The sequence below is a fragment of the Ictidomys tridecemlineatus genome, chromosome 6, assembly GCF_052094955.1.
Source record: "Ictidomys tridecemlineatus isolate mIctTri1 chromosome 6, mIctTri1.hap1, whole genome shotgun sequence".
In the NCBI taxonomy this organism is placed as follows: domain Eukaryota; kingdom Metazoa; phylum Chordata; class Mammalia; order Rodentia; family Sciuridae; genus Ictidomys; species Ictidomys tridecemlineatus.
This window is the reverse complement of record NC_135482.1, coordinates 74,426,754-74,445,642: the sequence shown is the minus strand read 5'-3', so window position 1 is coordinate 74,445,642 and position 18,889 is coordinate 74,426,754. Positions and strand designations below refer to the sequence as shown.

At 35.7% G+C, this 18,889-nt stretch overlaps 1 protein-coding gene across 1 annotated transcript in view; it reads right to left on the bottom strand.

Annotated features, from left to right (window-relative positions):
• Positions 1 to 18,889, bottom strand: part of Cpne8 (copine 8) — a 194,583-nt gene that overhangs the window by 165,519 nt on the left and 10,175 nt on the right. The window contains exon 2 of the mRNA XM_078014903.1: positions 839 to 879. Within this exon, the coding sequence (XP_077871029.1) occupies positions 839 to 879 (41 nt within the window). The remainder of the gene's footprint in view (positions 1 to 838; positions 880 to 18,889) is intronic.

Genomic DNA, 18,889 nt, shown 5'->3' with positions numbered 1-18,889 from the left:
TTAAAGTGCTCAAAGTCATCCTAAGAGGGACAAACTGGGACAAATTATAGTCTCCATTTAATAATCACAACATCTACCCTCAATATTTTTAAACAGGTAAGAAATTGTATCAATCAATAAAGAGAGTCCAAGAAAGGGAGTTTAAGGGCTTTGGGTAAAGATTAAGGGATAAAAAGAATCTCATCTACTCATAAAATAAACCCCAAGACTTTTTAATCCCCAAAATTCTAATGCCTTTTCCCCAATGATCACTTCAAGAATATTCCAGCACCTGACAAAGACCTCTTTCCTGTAATTCACCACATTGTTCATACATTGCAGAGATGCAGAACTCCTGCACATGAATTTCTAAATATTACGAGATTTGGAAACACTAATTGATTCACTCACTTCTGCTGTTTTCTAACTCAAACTACCATTTTCATTTTGCAAGTTATTCGTAAATTTCAATCTCTTTACTTAGTAATCAAATTCAGCTCGTGCCAGCATTTCACTGGTTGGTATGCCTTTTATACCACTTCAATGATTTTTTTTTTAAAGAAATATTATTCTGTGACTTAAACTCTTTAAAACTTACAGCCTACTATGGCTATCTTTTAAATGGTATTTCTACCATGTGCCCATATCATGAAGTTTTAATTTCAAAGGAAACTGTCCTATGCTGGAGTTATCTGCATTTCCTTATTCTCAAAGTGCTAAGCCACTTCATCTTTAGCCACAGTTCTGCCCAGATAGATAAGCAAGCTTGGGACCATCTCCCTCTGGAACTATGAGTTTCATATAATTGTTGCAAAATCAAGTAAGCAAAATAAATAGAAGCAAGTTAATAAATACTTACTTGGATCAGATTTAGAAAATGTGTCTCTGTCAAGAAGATTTCTGTTGAATAAAACAGAAAATGTTAGATGGGTATAAGGCCAAAACATTTCCATTTATATTTATATAAATGTATGAAATATTTATAAGTACATTAAATATGTGTATATACTTAGGTATATGTAACTAATTAAAAATGTGCTAGAGGTCTGAATATCACTGCACAGGAAGCTGGGCAGGGCGTGGGTTTATTACCTCAGCCTTGCCTTGCAGTTAACCTACATGAACTCTTCACATACTAACATTAAAATCTCTTTGAGAGAAGTAACTGTTTCAGGTTTATTTCTAAATTTTCATTGAAAGTTTACATGCTCAGAAATGCTTCCTGAATTGAAACATGGGTTATGAATCCTGCAAAACTGTTTGGAACTCAGAGCCCATGATAAGTTAGAACAAAGTAGAGAAGCACTGTCTCTTGCCATTTGTCACATCTACCCTGATGAGTTTTATGTTGCTATTACAGTTTGGAAATTTAATATGAACATACAGACCTTGGGTAAAGATTCTTTTCAATAAAGGAAAAGATTAAACAAGTAGACCAGACTATCATTATCAGTACCTTTTTTTTTTGGTATATATTATACATTTATGAAAGAATCGAAATCAGAAAAGTATATATTGAGGTATCCTGTTATCCTCAGTGGCAGTAACACAGCCCTATACCTTATGCTCATAAGAGTAACACAGGGCAATTAATAAAAACTTAAGATTGATATGTTATGATCAACAAGGGAAGCAATTATTAAATTGAATTAGAAAAAAATCCCAACTAAAACTGACTTTTTTTTTAAAGGGACAATTTGAAGATACATCCTTTTTCTGAAAAGGGGTTATTAATGGTGATGGCTTGAGGGTTCCAAAAGTTCAAATTTGTACTTCATATTCATCCTCCATTTGTTGGTAATAATAGCTAAATTATATTTCTGTCTCTAATACTTTAATGAAAATCTCATGTGCAAGCTGTCTTATTCCTCCACAGGACCACTGCTCCTGTGCATATATTTGTTGTGCCCTTGGTATTTGAACAGGCCTGCTTTTTTCATATCAACCTGACATCCATTTTTAATTCATTCAGGTTCTCAAACATGATTGCTTCCATGGAATCACTGGACACTAAGAAAATAAAAACATATTCAACAGAACAATGAAGCACAGATCATAAAATGAAATATGTTTTGAAATATTCCTGGAAAGAAAACATCAGATATATTTATATTTGGAATTACAAGAGATAAAAAAAAAAGACCACTACTCGAAATCAAATTAAAATAATCCTTTCTGTCCCCTAAGCAGACACCATGACTCCAGTAATGGTTGGCAAACAGTAAATTAAAACATTTCCATTTGAAAAATTACTGTGATATTATATTTACAAAGCTAGTTCTCCACTTGAGTGGAAATTCTCTAACCCTTCCTGTAGCTCCAGCTTTTGTTCATTAAGTATCCTAAGAAAATGTTAGTTAAGCGCTTTCTTTCCAAGTACACAAAAATCAATAGAGCAAAATACTTCAGTGTGGTTCAGACCCTGTAACTATGATATATCCATTCTTTAAGGAAAATAATGCAATTTCAGTGTCTTGGTTATGCAAAGATAGATTACATTGTTAATCATAAATATAAAATAAAGGATTTTTAGCAACAACAGATATTAATATCCTTAATGAAAAGACTTTCCTCATTACATTGTTTCTTCCCACAGTTATGATCCATCACACATAATGACAAGGCAAAAACAACAACAAAAAAAAAATGATGTGACAAGAAGTAAAACTCCATGAAATTTAACTTTACAATTGTTTGACCAAAACCAGGAGAGAAATGAAGAGAGAAAACCAGAATGAGAACAAATTCTTGAAAAAAATAAAAAGTTCTAGAAAAAAACAGAGTGAAATAATAATGAAGGTAGAAATAATAGTGAGGTAGAAATAATACCTGAAGAAATGCATGATCAAAATTGTAAGTGAATTGCCCGACTTGTTCTAATAACCACTCACCCTCAAATTCCAATTAAAATTCCTGGTCTCTGGACTTACAAGAAGATGATTAAAACAACACAACTAAAGCTGAGACCTGGACAATAAACTCTATCCAGTATAAGGAAATACTGGGCTAATGGAAAGGGCATATTTCATACATCTACAAGAAGACAGTAGATAAGTGAGAATTTAGCAAGATCTTTCTGACAGCATCCAGGGGAAAGGATTCCCTGTCTGCTCTCTTCACTGTCCAGTCCTTGTGGCTATTAGTCCCAAACAGTAGAGCACCCAGCTATCTTCCCTGATGATAACAGCCTATCTCCTCCAATTAAATGCTCAACAAGCCACTTTCCTATTTTAAGAAATCTTCCTATACATTTTTTTTTTAAGCCCAGAAAATGTGCTGAGTGGAGAATATGAATGTCAGGAGTTTACTGTCCATTGGCATTCTGAGTCCCACACTTAACAGCCAGGAAGCCTCTTGAAATGGCACCTCAGGTTTCCTTTTTTTTCGAACTGAAAAATAACAATTCTCTTTAAACTTCTGCACAATTCTGAAAGTATTTTTCAAACAAATATTGAATGTCCAAGACCGAACAAAGCACTAGCAAACATATATATAAATATTACAGACACATTCCCTGATTTCAAAGAGCCTGAATTTTAGTGGGATAAGAAATTCACAGAAACAATTAAGTAGCAAAATTAGGTGGTACATAAAATAACAGTGTGTAATGGGGAGAAGGTATAGGAACCTAAAAACAGCCAAACTGATTCAGCTACAACAACAACAACAAAATCAGGTAGTGTGGATAGTTCTTATTCCAATCATTTTTTAAACCATACTATGAAAAAAAACATAGATATTTATACATAATTAAAATAATCTAAACAAGTACATAAGCTGAAATAAGTATTAAGTTTTAAAAGTCTCAAATATTCTTTTTTATTTACATATGATGAAGTTTTAATAATAGAAAATCAAGTCCTCAAATTCCTCATACATAAAATGAACATTACAAAATGACCTATTTAAGGAATAGAGGTACTAAAAGTGACCTGTGGGTTCACCCAGTAGTTACAGGCCTCCTACTTCCTCTTTTCTGAAACCAACTAACAAGCATTCTTTTTTAAAAAAAGAAACATTATCCTATCACAGATGTGACTTGGAAAAGAAAATCTACTTGGTATTTATATGAATTCCAAAGTTAATAGTTTCAGAATATTAACAAGTGGAGTATCTGTGAACTCTTAAATTACTAGTTCAGAAAACCATATATTATACGTATTTTACAGAGTAAGTCCTCATATTGAAGGGATGGAGTAAGTTCCCAAAAACAATGTCACTTGTGGCCAGCCAAGCTCCAACAACACATAGAGGACTTCACTGCTATAACTGGGTGGAACTGTTCCACTACATTTTTTAATAGGAGTAGAAATATAGCTTATAAATACAGACAAAGGATAAAAACCAATCTATTTAATTTCCTATGTAGATATAAATAGAGCTAATAAATATTTAGAGTCAACAATGCCTTATCACTTGATGAATATTTTCCAGCATAAATTTTCCACACGTTGACAGAGACCAACATCTCTGTATCATACAGTCTCTCGTGCAAATTGTCCTGTACCAATAAGCAGAACAAATCTGGGCTTAATTAAAATTTGAAAATTATTAAGAGCCTTCATTTGCTATTTTTCAGTGTACTGTCTGGACCACTGGCAGCTTGCAAAGTCTTTCCCAAATATTGCTAAGGCACGCTCAGAAACTAGCAAAAGCTCAAACATAAGCAGAAGCCAAACACCTGCTGCATAAATGAAGAATCTTCTTATCTAATCAGAAGCATCAACTTTTTTCACATTAGTTATGGTGAGGTGTTTTATTATGGGAAGTGGAGTAGAAGAGGAAGGTGCTATTTGGGGCCTTTGCCCTAATAAGTAATCCATTAACTGAAAACACATGACCGCGGCAGTGTCATTGGAATTATAAAGGAGCCCCATGTCACTAGGCCATTCCTGTTGTTCTTATTTGGGGTATTATACTACCTCATGGTCTAGAATTAGGAAGTTGTTATTTATTTATGGACAAGGAAATCAAAATATTTATTGAGTAATTGAAAGAAAATTTACTTAGTCTTTAGGAATGATTTGAAAGTAACATTTACATTGTCTGATTCATTTATTCATTATTTTACTCACTGAACAAACATTATCTCTGGACATTCAGCATACATATTTAAGAAAAAAATATATTTTTTTCCAAACTGTAACTGTTATGGCAAAAGGAGACAGACTGTTCAGAGGCAAAAGTAGGTTTAGAAATGGAAAAAAAATAATGAAGTATTTTGAAACTGAAATTTGCTCAAAAGCCAAACCCAGCTAGAATCTAATAAGATACCAAGTAATTTTGAAAGATAGGGTCATTGTAAAGTACTTAACAAGATTATTCAGCTTTCAAGAAAGTAGGAATAGACTTTTAGATTTGAAGTTGCACAAATAGACCAAAAAATTTGTCTCAACAGTTTCCTCTGAAAGCCTGAGCATACAGGTAGAACTTTATCATAAATGACAGATACTACTCCACACACACTGGGAATAATAGAAACTTTATTTTGCAGTTTTGGCTGAAATTGGTTATTCCAAACATTTATCTATTAGTGTTGCTGAGCTGAAAAGGCCAGTGATAAAAATACAGTTTCAACTTCTGCATCAGCAAAGTTTAGTTTAGATACTAAAAGAAATTTGAGGGGAAGACAATTAGCAATAAACTTTTTTAGTTTTTCTTATGAGGCATTCGATTGTTATTGATACTCTTGGAAATTACTTCAAAGAAGCCCAGCTCTGTCACAATCTGAAAATTTGCTCTGGTTAACCTGAAATAAACAGAACCTAATGACCTGAAGAAATGTGGGGTTACTTGAGGGTGATGCAGTTTCCAGAAAACGGTATAGCATGCAATCCCTGATTTCAGCTGGGGAAAAGAAATACAACATTTGTATTTTTAAAAATGGATAGAAAAAAAAAGACAGAGTGCAGTATGAGCCTTCTTAAAAACCTAAAACTCAGGTACGAAATTTAGTTCACTATCTTTCCCCAATCTCTCAGCTCCTATATTTCCTATCCTGGTGAATGGCAACTGTAGAAGATGAAATAAGAGCCACATGAACATGACAACTTCCAATTGCAAGAACCTATGTATGTGACCTTATTTGGGAAAAGCCTCTGTAGATGTGACTCTACTATGAATCTAGAGATAAGAAAATTATCCTGGGTTCTCTGGGTGGGTCATAAATGCAATCACATTCGTTCCTATAAGAAGAAAGTGCAGGGAGATTTGTCACCCACAGAGGAGTCAGAATGGAAATGGGAACAGAGCAGAGAGACCTGCAGCCTTCTAAGAGTGTTATGGTCACAGATCAAGGTATGCCAGCAGCCCTCCATTGGAGAGTGATCCTGCTAACACCTTGAGTTCAACCCACTGACTGATTTAGGAATTCTGGTCTCCAGAGCTGTGAAAAAAAATAAAATTGTTTCCTTTAAACTAACAACTTTGTGATGTTTTGTTACAACAGCCACAAGAAACTAATAGCACAGCACTGTCCATACACTTTTCCAAGCAAGACTCCAGGGTCACCTTCCTTTTTTCCTCTCCTTTAAACCTAAAGCTTCTACCACCATGATGTGTGCTTCCATAACCAGCTATTTTCCCAGCCTAAGATTTCTTAATGGGTTGTCTCCCATCTTCCAACTCTTTCACTAAGATGCCTCCTAGAGATACTTCTCCACAGAAAATACCTAAATAGATGGCTCCCTTGCAGAAAACAAAATTCATTTGCTAACAGAAATTCTGAATTCCATTTTTAATTAAGTACTAGAGACTGAACCCAGAGGATTCTACCACCAACCTATCCTCAACCCTTTTTATTTTTATTTGAGACAGTGTCTTATTAAGTTGCCAAGGCAGGCCTTGAACCTGTGATCTTCCTGCTCAGCCTCCTGAGTAGCTGGGACTTGTGATGTATGCCATCATGCCTGGCCCAAACTCTTTACATAGCACTAGCCACATTCTGACAAATATAGACCTGGCTGTGTCTCCGGGGGCACCTCTATACATGTATTTCATAGACTCTTCTTCAGACATTTCAGAATTTCTGCATCCCCTAAACTACCTATCCACAGCACTCTCTCCCCCAGAAATTTCCACACCAACATCTTTCAAACTCTCCCACAGCTATCACCTAGGCATGGAGAACTGATCGTTCCCTCCAATGTGCCCCACTTCACTCAAAATGAACCTATATCACAAATTCCACACCTACTATTTATTCACTGACCCAGTTCCAGGCTCTGAGCTCAGCACTTTAAATAAACCATTTCATCTAATCCTCAACATAGTCCCAACAAGTAGTGATTATTGGCAAAATCCATTTTCCAGATGAGATTACAAAATTCAGAGATGTTAAATAAAGTGGTCAAAGCCACAGAAGTGCTTAAGATACATTTTTTTATAATTAAAAATAAAACTTTGGTCTTATTTTTTGATATTTAATGTTTGTATTGATTATATTAACTATTGGTTGCTATCATTGACAAGAAAATTAAATGACAGGCAAATGACGTTAACATTTGGCATCATTTTGGATGTTCTAGAGAGTAAGCTATAAAATGACAAGAGGAGTAGAAAGAGAAAAATTAGTTTTACTTGTAGAAGATTTAATTTTGCATAGAGAAAAACAAGAGAATTAACTAATAAAAGCTTCTAAAATTAATAGATAATTCAGTAAAGTGATTGGAAGCAGGGGGAAAAGGTGAAGGTCAACTCTGCGTTATCAACTGTTAATAATTCTTTTATCCAATTCAGGCTTTTCAATAAGATCTGCTGCCTTCCCTTGCTGAAGTATGTGAGGGTTAGGCAGCTCTCTTTCACTATAACTGCACTCCCAAAGCAAATCTCAGACCAAATGTACCAAAGAGACAAACATTCATTAGCAAGCAGGACCCACAACAGTCACACAATATGCTCTCTGAGTTTAATCAACTTTCAGCTCGGTCTTTGCAGGCACTCCAGACAGCACTTTAAAGCAGATGTGACTATGGTCTGTTGTCATAATTCATCTGAGCTTCTGGAATTATCAGTGTAGATAATTCCCTAAACATTCTGTACCCAGGACTTCAGGAGTCTTTAAGCCCAGGGGAACATTCTAAAGGCATAAGCAAGGGCTCACTAGGCATGTGTGACCTGTTCTCTCTGGCAATATAGTCACAATCAAGGATGGGCCACAAATGCAACAGTGATCCCATGAAGCCATAATGTAGCTGAAAAACTCATATCACCTAATGACGTCACCGCCATTCCAACATCACAGACCAACACTTAACTCATATTTGTGGTAAGCTGGTGTAAACAAACTTACCGTGCTGCCAGTTGTATAAGTGTAGAACACATATAATATACTATGTGTATATTATATAATATTTGATAATGACAATATATGACTTACTGGTTTATGCATTTACTATACTAATCAGGGTTATTTTAGAGTATACTTCTTTTAGTTATATCCAAGAAAGGTTACTGTAATTAGGCCAGCAGCAGACTGACACATTTCATATTTACATCCCCTTTTGACTGCTGCACCATTTTATCTTATGCCTGATTTGTGTTTTGCTCATCATGGGTATAAGTGTGTGTGTGTGTGTGTATGTGTGTGTGTGTATTTACCATATAGCCTAGGTGTATACTACGCTGTACCATCATGATTCATGTAGATAAAATCTGTGATATTTGCGCACTGACAAAATTGCCTGAGAATACATTTCTCAGAATATATCTCCATGTATCTGTTGTTAAGCAATCTTTTGTCATAACAGCATTATTCAGATATGATTCTTGTACTATGAAATTTGTCCTTTCAAAATGTACAATTTAGTTTATGGCATGTTCACAGAACTGTGCAACTATCACCTCTATTTAGTTTTCAAACATTTCACCACTTTCCTCTCTGCCTTCCACCAAAAAATCCTGTGCCTGTTAATAATCATAGCCTATTCCATTTTCCCGTTTCTGGTAATCATTCATTTGTCTTCCTTTATTTCCTATTTGTAAACATTTCATACAAATGGAATCATTCAATATGTGATTTTTTTATGACTGCCTTCTTTCACTAGTCATAAAAGTTATGACTTTTCCATGTTAGAGCATGAATCAGTACTTCATTACCTTTTATGGGCACATAATATTCCATTGCCTAGTTAAACCACATATTTTTCATCAGTTGTTAGGCACGTGGGTTGTTTCCATATTTTTTGCTATTACAGATAATGCTGGTGTGAACATTTGTATACAAGTTTTTGTACAGACATATGTTCATTTCTGTTGGGTATATACCCAGCAGTGGAAGGTTGAGCCTTTTAGTAATTACACTTATCACATTTGGAGGACCTGCCATACCATTCTCCCAAGTGGTTGCATTATTTTATATTCTTACCATCAATGGATGAGGGTTTTAATTTCTCCAAATTCTCTCCAACACTTATTATTGCCTGTCTTTTGTATTATAACCATATATTGTATGAAGCAACTAATCCATACATCTGATTACCAGAAAAAAGGAAAAAAAACATTTCTGACATCCATAATAATTACAACACAGGTTGGTGCTCATTAACCATTGATGGTGTAGTAAGTAGTCCAGAGCATATGAACTTATGATTAAACTTCAAATACTATCTCACCACATCCAAATTATGCTGATTAAAATGATTCAGATTTAACTTTAAAGCCTAAAACACACATTTATGACACTGCCTTTGCTAAAATATTTGAAAGTAAATAGCAAAAAAAAAATATATTACCTACCAGAAGTAACTGGACACGATGGGAAGAAAATAAAACATGTTCCCATTTTTGAAATCTTGGCATGAAGATTGTCTTATAAGCTTCACATAAAGCCCAAAGGAAAGACTAACCTATTTGATAACTAGTACATTTTAAAATTCTGTACAAAAATGATTCAATAATTAAAGTTAAAATATAACATCTGCTACATATATCATAACTAAAATGTTATGGCTATAAAAATACGAATCATTCTCTAAATTACCAAGGAAAAAATATAAGCACCCCATAAGAAAACATCTGGCTAAAGAAGTTAACAAGGCATTGTATTTTATGAAAGTAAAAATACAGTTGGTCTTTGAGCACATTCAAAGAAATTCATCCTCAATAATAAGCATCGACGTGCAAATAAATAAAAAGCTAGTTTTCTCCTATTAAACAAATATTAGCTACTCAGTAGCAAATGACATATTAGGGCTCATGTAGTTGTGACAGAAAAAAAGAGAAATCTATGATGAAAATCCATGCAGCTGATCCTATGAGAATAGCTAAAACAAGGACAGAAACAGCAAAACTTTTTCTGTGAGCATCTGTTATCAGCCTTTTTTTTTTAACTGTTTCTTCTACTTCTCTTGTCCACGTGGAAGGAAACATAGATACCTAGAGACCTTAAACTTTACATTTTATAATTCTGGCACCCTGGAAGGGCTGCCATCTTTTTCTTCATTACAGTCACCAAACCTCAGGTATTTATCCCCAGCTGGCAGGATGCCTACCTCTGAGACAACCAACTGTGGCTGGATGTGTATGAATTAAGTCATAGACTGTGATCACGGACAAGGCTCACACTCATTCAACCACAGTCCCTCTTTCTTTCAACACATATTAACTGAACATCTAATACGTAACAACTCCTGGGAACTGAACTCAATATCAGGCTTTCACTGTTCTCTTATACCATTCTATGCCTACTTCCTACTGTTCTAAGAAGTAGGCATAGAATGATGTAGGAAGTAGGCACAGAATGGTATAAGAGAACAGTGAAAGCCTGATATTGAGTTCAGTTCCCAGGAGAGAGGAAAGATGCAACCCATAGAGAGGTGGCCACTTGCATTTCTGTTCGTGTTAAGAACAGAGGAGACATTAAAATCTAGCAGTGCAAAAGTGCCTGAGAGGCTCGTTTCAGGGAAGGCCTCTCTGACACAACATTTGAACTGAGAAAGTACAAAGAGGCAAGCATGGGAAGATCTGGTCATGTAGTGCGCTAGGCCGACAGTATAAGTGCAAAGGACATGAGACAGAAGAAGAAAGTGAGGGTGAGATGAGGTGAAGAAGAGGCAGAGAGCGAGCTCACTCCTGTGGCCACAGTAATGTACGATTTCATGGTGAATGTTGTTGTGAATGTTGTTAGAAAGTTACTGTCCTGAAAAAGAAGGCTTATATAGTTTTAAACAAATATCCAGTTTACTAAGACTGGAGAGTCTGTGGGGAAACTGAAATTCTCGTAAAACAAGGTAGAAATCCATCTTGATGGATTTTCCAAAGCTTTAACATGTCCGTCAAAATGGTAAGTGTGCATTCCTTGTGATATGACAATCTATTTTCTGGAAATAGAGTCAAGTGCAGAAGTAAATAATATATATACACAATGACATTCTTTTCACTTATATAGTTACATACTATATACTTATAATTCTTAAAAACTTGGGTAAAACTAGCCGGGTGTGGTGGTGCATACCTATAATCCCAGCTGCTTGGGAGGCTGAGGCAGGAGGATCATGAGTTCAAAGCCAGCCTCAGCAAAAGCGAGGCACTAAGCAACTCAGTGAGACCCTGTCTCTGGGCATCCCTAGTTGTGGCTCAGTGGTCGAGTGCTCCCGAGTTCAATCCCCAGTACAAAAAAAAAAAAAGAAGGTAAAACTAACCAGTCATAAAATGAAGATTGGTTAAAAGATTGGATTCCAAAAAAAAAATTAATGTCCTGAAGCATTTTAGTGAATATTTAGCATTGAAGAGGAAGCATAGTGCAATCATTATAATCACAGTCTTTGGAATCACTAATTCTTCTGCTCAGTACCATGTAAACTAAATACTCTATGCTTCACTTTATTTTCTGTTAAAAAAAAAAATAAGTGATAATAGAATCTGCCTCATAGAGTTGTCCAAGGAGTAAATGAGTTAGTCAAAAATGTCCTTAGAATATACTAGCATACAGTAAAACTAGAAAAAGCAACTAGGGGGGAAAGTAAACACAATAATATCGAGGCTGACGTGGCCTGTGGCTGGCAGGGTTGGTAAGTAATGATGTCCCTTCAAGGCCAAAGAGCCTTCTGGAAAAAAAAAAAAGATTATGATATGGTACTCCTAGACAGCTGGGGTTGGATGGGAAGAAAATACATGGGAGCCCCTGCCTGGATTCTGTCTCTTAGAGTCAGTGGAGATCCTATTGGAAACCCAGATTCAAAGACAAGGCATTGACCCAGACAACCTGAACCCTGGAGCTGTGTAGTTTGTGCCACAGAGAAAAAAAAAAAATCTGTGCATATATAGATTTGCAGAACTAAGGATGTTTAGAGAATTTTTACAAAGGGGGACTTGTGGTTAAAATGATCCTGGAGAGATCAAAAAGAACCACAAAGATCTGGTAAATCAAGGGAGCCAGGCACCAAGAGGCAATGAGCATGTACCAGGCTCTGCAACAATGGGGCAACACTGCCACTTTCCAGGGTCCCTCTCAGCAGCAGCAAAGGCTCCCTGGAGGCAGAGAGAAGAAAAGAGTGTGGGTCATTCCCTTGATAAAGTGACCTATTCACAGCACAGGTCATTCACTTGATAAGGTGCTCTCTAGGCAGAGGGTACCAGCTGCTAAGAGGAAACCACACACAGGTGTTATTATCTGGAGTAGAATTATTTTTTAAAAGTTGGACTTTCATCTTAGCCAAGTGGTCATCACATGGATTTCAATGGAAATGTGCCTTGCATGCAAATCAATAAATGCAGAGAGAGATGTCTAGCTGGCATGACTTATTTATTAATGGGTGGGGAAGTTGGACAGATTTGTATTTTCTCTTTTGCTCTTTTCAACAGCTTGGGTTGGTTTTCCATGTATTTTTATAATGATCATAGAGCCCTTTTATAAACATTGTTAGATTTTTAGATTTCTTTAGAGAGCCTTCCCCATCTTCATGATGTAATTCACTGCTTTCCAACTATTTCAGTTGAATGCCAATATAAAAATTAATACGAGTTTCTTGCCAAGTGACATTGAACTTTCAAAACATTTTATTGACATTGTATCATACAATCCTCAAAGCAACTATGAGAAACAGCTTCTATTCCTATTCATAAACAAAAGCACAGAGATTAATTTATCTGTATTGTCATAGTTGGTAATGAATGGAGCTGCAGTTTAAAACCAGATCTCTCTAGCTCTTAACTTTCACTCTGCTCCTTAATACACTCACCTAATTATGTTACACACTTGAATTTCATATCACCATTTTTCCCAATCCCTCTTCCTGACACTCTGCAAATAGTAAAAATATTTCAACTCATTACTAACAACTAAGTGGGCAAGGAGTTTCCACATATTTTAGACAATTGGCTAGATTAGTAGTCTTTCAGCATTTATTTCTCCTAGAGTCAATGCATAAAGCATGTGTGGTCCAAGAAGTGAGTGTTCACGATTGTGCCATGTCTGCAAATCACCAGGAAGGAGAAAGCTGAAGGCTAGAATACTTTAACCAACATCATCAGCTCAGCTGTTTCTGCCTTGATCTAGGCACTCCTCAAATATGATAAACCTATGTCCATGTCTCCTAACTATTTTTTCTTTATCCATAAACTGTTGAGCAACATAAAGTTGAAATCCTCATTGATCTTCAGATTCAACATGATAACGCTTCAAAAGAAAATCTTTATATTCCAGATTGCCTTGTGTAAGCCATCTTTAAGATTCACCCATCAATATGCACACTATGTCAGTGAGAACAATAATATGTCTAGAAAGGTAAAGGTAGATTTGCAAGGGTGTTTCTCTCTTCTGTAACTTGCTTAAATCACTGAATAATTCAAATATTCCTAACAGCAATCTGAGCTTTGCAGATTCAACAACAGAGTTCAAACTGAAGGAATTAATTTGGAACGAGAATTTGCATGTAAGCATAAAGACTCACTGATATAGGAAGCCTGAAAATAATTCCCTAATATGCATCTGTTATATGCATCACAAGTGTTTAGAAATGTGTCCCCGACTCAAAAGCATTCATCTAGCTACAATAAATAAACAACAACAAAAAACAACAATAATTGCAACTACAAAACCTAAGCTACATATACTTCTACAAACCCTAAAAAAAACAGAATGAATCCAGCATAAGCAATTGCTTAGCCAAGTTGTATTGGTTCTACTTTTTACAGTTGATTTTTTTTTTAACTCATTTGATACCATACATGATTCCCATTCATCTGAGATGATCTCCTCTCCTTTCTTCAACTATACATTGAATAAATAATTACTAAGCACTTTCAACATATAAAGGTATTGGACCAAAATCTAAGTGATACACAGTATCTGCTCTACGAGAATTTATGGTTTAATAGCTGTCTGATACTCTTCCAAATGTTTACTCAACAAGCACTATGTTACTGAGTGCCAGAGCGGGGGAAAAAAAGTTTTGGTGTTGGAGATTGTGATATGAACACATGAGCTCCTGGCCCTAGGTTATTTATATTTCATAAGGATTTGTTAAAAAAAAATATGTGCAGTAAAATGTGGGATCCTAAAACAATTTGTTACAGATTAGAGAAAGAGAAAGAAAGGAGTAGTCAATTCTATTTAAAGGTTCAGAAAAAGTCCTCACAATGAGAGGAATATCATTGTGTACCATTGATGGACTCCCTCGGGTGAGATGAAGTAGTCTCCTACAAGAGACAACACATGTATTCCTCACAGGTGCTCTCAGGAAACACAAGCAGCCTCAAGTGGCTCAAAGTTCAAGATAGAGTTTGGAGGGAACAATGCAGAGGAGGAGGGTGGTAGGACATGGAGAGAAAGAGATTAAGCTGAAAAGTGAGGTCGGGATTCAAAAGATCCTTATGACATAGGCAATTAAAGAGTTCTCAAAAAGCAAGCCACAGGATAATGGTAATTGTTCCTTTTAACTGGGCCCTACCAGCCCAAACTGCAGAACTGATGACAAGGAGGAGAGGGTGACCAGACAAGATGTGAGTTTGAAAGAGTCAAGGAACATGTACTCGGTTTTCTCTAAGGGTCAGTCTGGCCTGAACCAGTCAGGACAATAGTCAGCCATGTTAAAGGGATATAAGGAAGCAGAAGAGACAGGCAGTCAGGGCTTGAGGCTCAACTGACAGGAGTTTACTAGAGAGTCAGAACATAGAGAAAATGGTGGAAAGAACTTAGTCTTTTGCAGAGAAGTGAACTAAAATTTTTCAGAGCACTCATATGTAGTCTGAAAAACCTCTGAGGCCATTCTGATGATATCCCGATTAAGAATAGATGGTTTAGACCATGCCCCCAAATAAAAAAGATACAACCACACAATAATTGCGTTTTTTTTTTTTTTTTAAATCAGGGAGTGTCCTAGGCGGGCTGGGATTTGCTCATCATCACTACCATGTATTAAACTAATTCACCTATTCGTCACTCTCATCAAAACAACCATTAGTGAGGTTAGTGCCTCTGAGAAGACTTGATCTAATCAGGCATGACAACATGTTAGGCTAAATATAATCAATTGAGCACTTAGGTTCTTCAGCTGTGTTAGAAGCACTTAGGAAATTACTCAGACAATCCCACAAAACTTTAGAGCCAGACAAGTGTGAGAAATGACATGATTTATGGGTAGTGACTTGATTAAGTAAAACTCATCCATTTTTAACTTGTGCCCATGAAAACAGTTTCTTTTGTATTGTTTCCTTCCATCTTACCATTCTTGAGACTTTATTTTGTTCTTGAACTGGACTTTTTGAAAATTCTGTTTTGTACTGTGTGGTACAAAACTACAATTGTTGGAGCAAATACCAAGGGTCTGGAAGAGAGAACATCAGTATATAAATATCCTATTGCTCCCTCAAGAGGCCAGACCACCAAGCAGGTCTCTGTACTGTAGATTATACCCAAGTAACACCATCACACACTGCAGCATCTCATCAGCTCACCAAATAAGTTATTCAAAATATTTTTCCCAAAATAGAATCTTTCTTGGTTGAAATATATGTGTAACCATTTTCTTACTTAGATATGCTCTTTGAGTAAAATCAAGTGATTATGTTTTATTAAATTGTACTAGTAAAAATCAGTCATTTTATTACCCTTCCATATAAACCATTTTCAAGAGTGTAAACGTACTCAAGTTCTGGTTATAATGAATGTTCAGATTTCATTTTTCCAATTTGTTCATCAAGTGTCAAATATTTATTTTTTTAATTTTTTAAATATTTATTTTTTAGTTGTAATTGTACACAATGCCTTTATTCACTTATAAATTTTTATGTGGTGCTAAGGATCGAACCCAGGGTCTCACACATGCGAGCAAGCACCCTACCGCTGAGCCATAACCCCAGTCCCAAGTGGCAAACTTTTATTGTATTGAAAATATTTTATGTGAAAAGCACAAAGTTAGATTTTATAACAATATCAAAGCAGGTTCTTTTACAGTTGGTTGAGGACATAGACATGCAAAAATCTGAATGATTTTAAGAATGAATTGAATTAAAGTACAAGAAATGTAGTGTGAGAACTAATTAATTCCATTTGCAAGAATCGAGTAAAACATGAGTTCTTTCTAGGTCAACCTTGAAAGTCAACTGCAAATAGACAGAAACAGGCAAAGGCTTTCAGACGGTAAGACAGTATCAAATATGTTGGGAAGTGAATACAAATAAGAAATTTTTCCAGCTGTAGTAGTGCATTCCTATAATCCCAGTAATTTAGGAGACTAAGGCAGGAGGATCGAAAGTTCCAGACCAACCTGAGCAACTTGGTGAGACCCTGTCTCTAAATAAAAAAAGGCTGGATGCTCAGTAGTATAGCAACCCTGGGTTCAACCCTAAATACTGGACGGATAAATAAATAAATAAATAAATAAATAAATAAATAAATAAATAAATGTGGCCATTAGCAAATACTTCACTTTGACTCAAATGGAGAGAATGGAAATGCCTGGCTGGCAGGATGAGGAAGTACCCTGAATACCATGGAGAGTGCTTGGACTTTATTCAGTAAACAAAGAGAAATACTGTGTGTTTCTGCAAAAGAAAAATCAGACAACTCAACCTTTGTTTGGGAAACCACACAACATGTGAAGAAGGAAACAAGTTAATTCTAGAATCCGAAAGGATAATTCCAAGAACATTTTAATTGTCTGGGGTAAAGTGACTACTTATTGAACCAGCGTAGTAGCAGCAGAAATGAAAAGGAGGTGAGACACAGGAAAGTCTCAGTGACTGACAAAGTGATTTAACAAAAACATGCTGAATGAGATTTCATCTCACACCAGTCAGAATGGCTATCATCAAGAATATAAATAACAATAAATGCTGGAGAGAATGTGGAAAGAAAGGAACAGTTTCACACTGTTGGTGGGATTGGAAATTAGAACAACCACTGTGGATATCAGTATGGAAGTTCCTCAAAAGATTAAGAATGGAACCACTATATGACCCAGCCCTCCCACTTCCTGGTGTTTATCCTAAAGAATCAAACTCATCATATCATAGGACACACGCATACCCAGCACAATTCACAACAGCCAAACTATGGAACCAACCTAGGGGTCCATCAACAGAAGAATAGAAAAAGAAAATGTGGTATATACAATGGAGTTTTCACTCATCCATTAAAAAAAATGAAATTATATCATTTGCAGGAGAATGGATAGAACTAGAGATCATTATGTTAAGTGAAATAAGTCAAACTCAGAAGATCAAGGGTCCTATATTTTCTCTCATATGTGAAAGGTGGAGAGGTAAAAGGAAAAAGAAAGGTGGGAACAGATCTCACTAAAGGATCAAGGGAGTGGGAGGTGAGAGGTGAGCAGGGCAGTGCTGGGGAATGATATTGGCTATGCAACAACAAATCCCATTGGTCTGTACAACTATAAGGCACCAGTGGAAAAATGTGGTTAAAAAAATCTTCCAGAAGGAAAAAAAAAATGCAACATGCTGTAACTGTAAGTTTTATGAAATACAGTAAGTCAAGTGTGGCTAGAGAACTAATAGTACACATGCCGCATATTACAGTGTACTTTATTTCTCAAGTCAACTCTTTTCCACAAAGCCCTGGTGTCCCCTCTGAACTCCGCCAGATAATTTTAGGCAGCTGGCACTCAGCAGCAACTGACCAGCTAGCACACAAGATCAAATCCATTCACCATCTCCACTGAAAACTCTATTTGCCACATGGTCATCAATGAAAATATATATTTATAAAAAGCAGCAACATATTACAAAAACAAATTGCAGGAAAGGCACAGGTATCTATTAATATCAAACACTGTTCATTCCTAAGATGAAAAGCTAGCTATAGGTTCCTACTGAGAGGAAAAACTAGAACAGTGACAGCAGAACTTGACACCCCTTTGGGGAGTTAGTAAAATGAGGACTTTGAAATAGACCATGGCTCGCACTTAAAATCATCTATCATGATAGCTTTTTAAACAATTCTCAGATACTAAAATTAAGTCCTAACTTTTTAAAGTCTCATGTGGTCGCACAAAGGCTTAAGAGACTATGTTCAGAAAATCATGCATACTGTGTCAATAAAATTATACCATGATAGAGAAAATGAAGATTTCTCTAAATACATATTAATCTAAACTTTTTCCTATTGACTTTTCTTTACTCACTTTTATTTATCAAAAAACTCAGATAATAAATAACTTTCCATGACCCTAAAGTTCTTCATTAAATAATACTATATTTCATTTTCTGTTTATTATTAAAATCTATTCTTATTAAAATTATAAATAAATATCATTTTAATACATCAAAGAAATCATTTGCTTAAAAGACACTCTGAGGGGCTGCAGTTGTAGCTCAGTGGGAGAGCACTTGCTTAGCATGTATGAGGCACTGGGTTCAATCCTCAGCACCCCATAAAAATTAATTAATTAATTAAAGGTATTGTGACCATCTACAACTAAAAAGAAATTTAAACAAAAGACAATCTGAGATA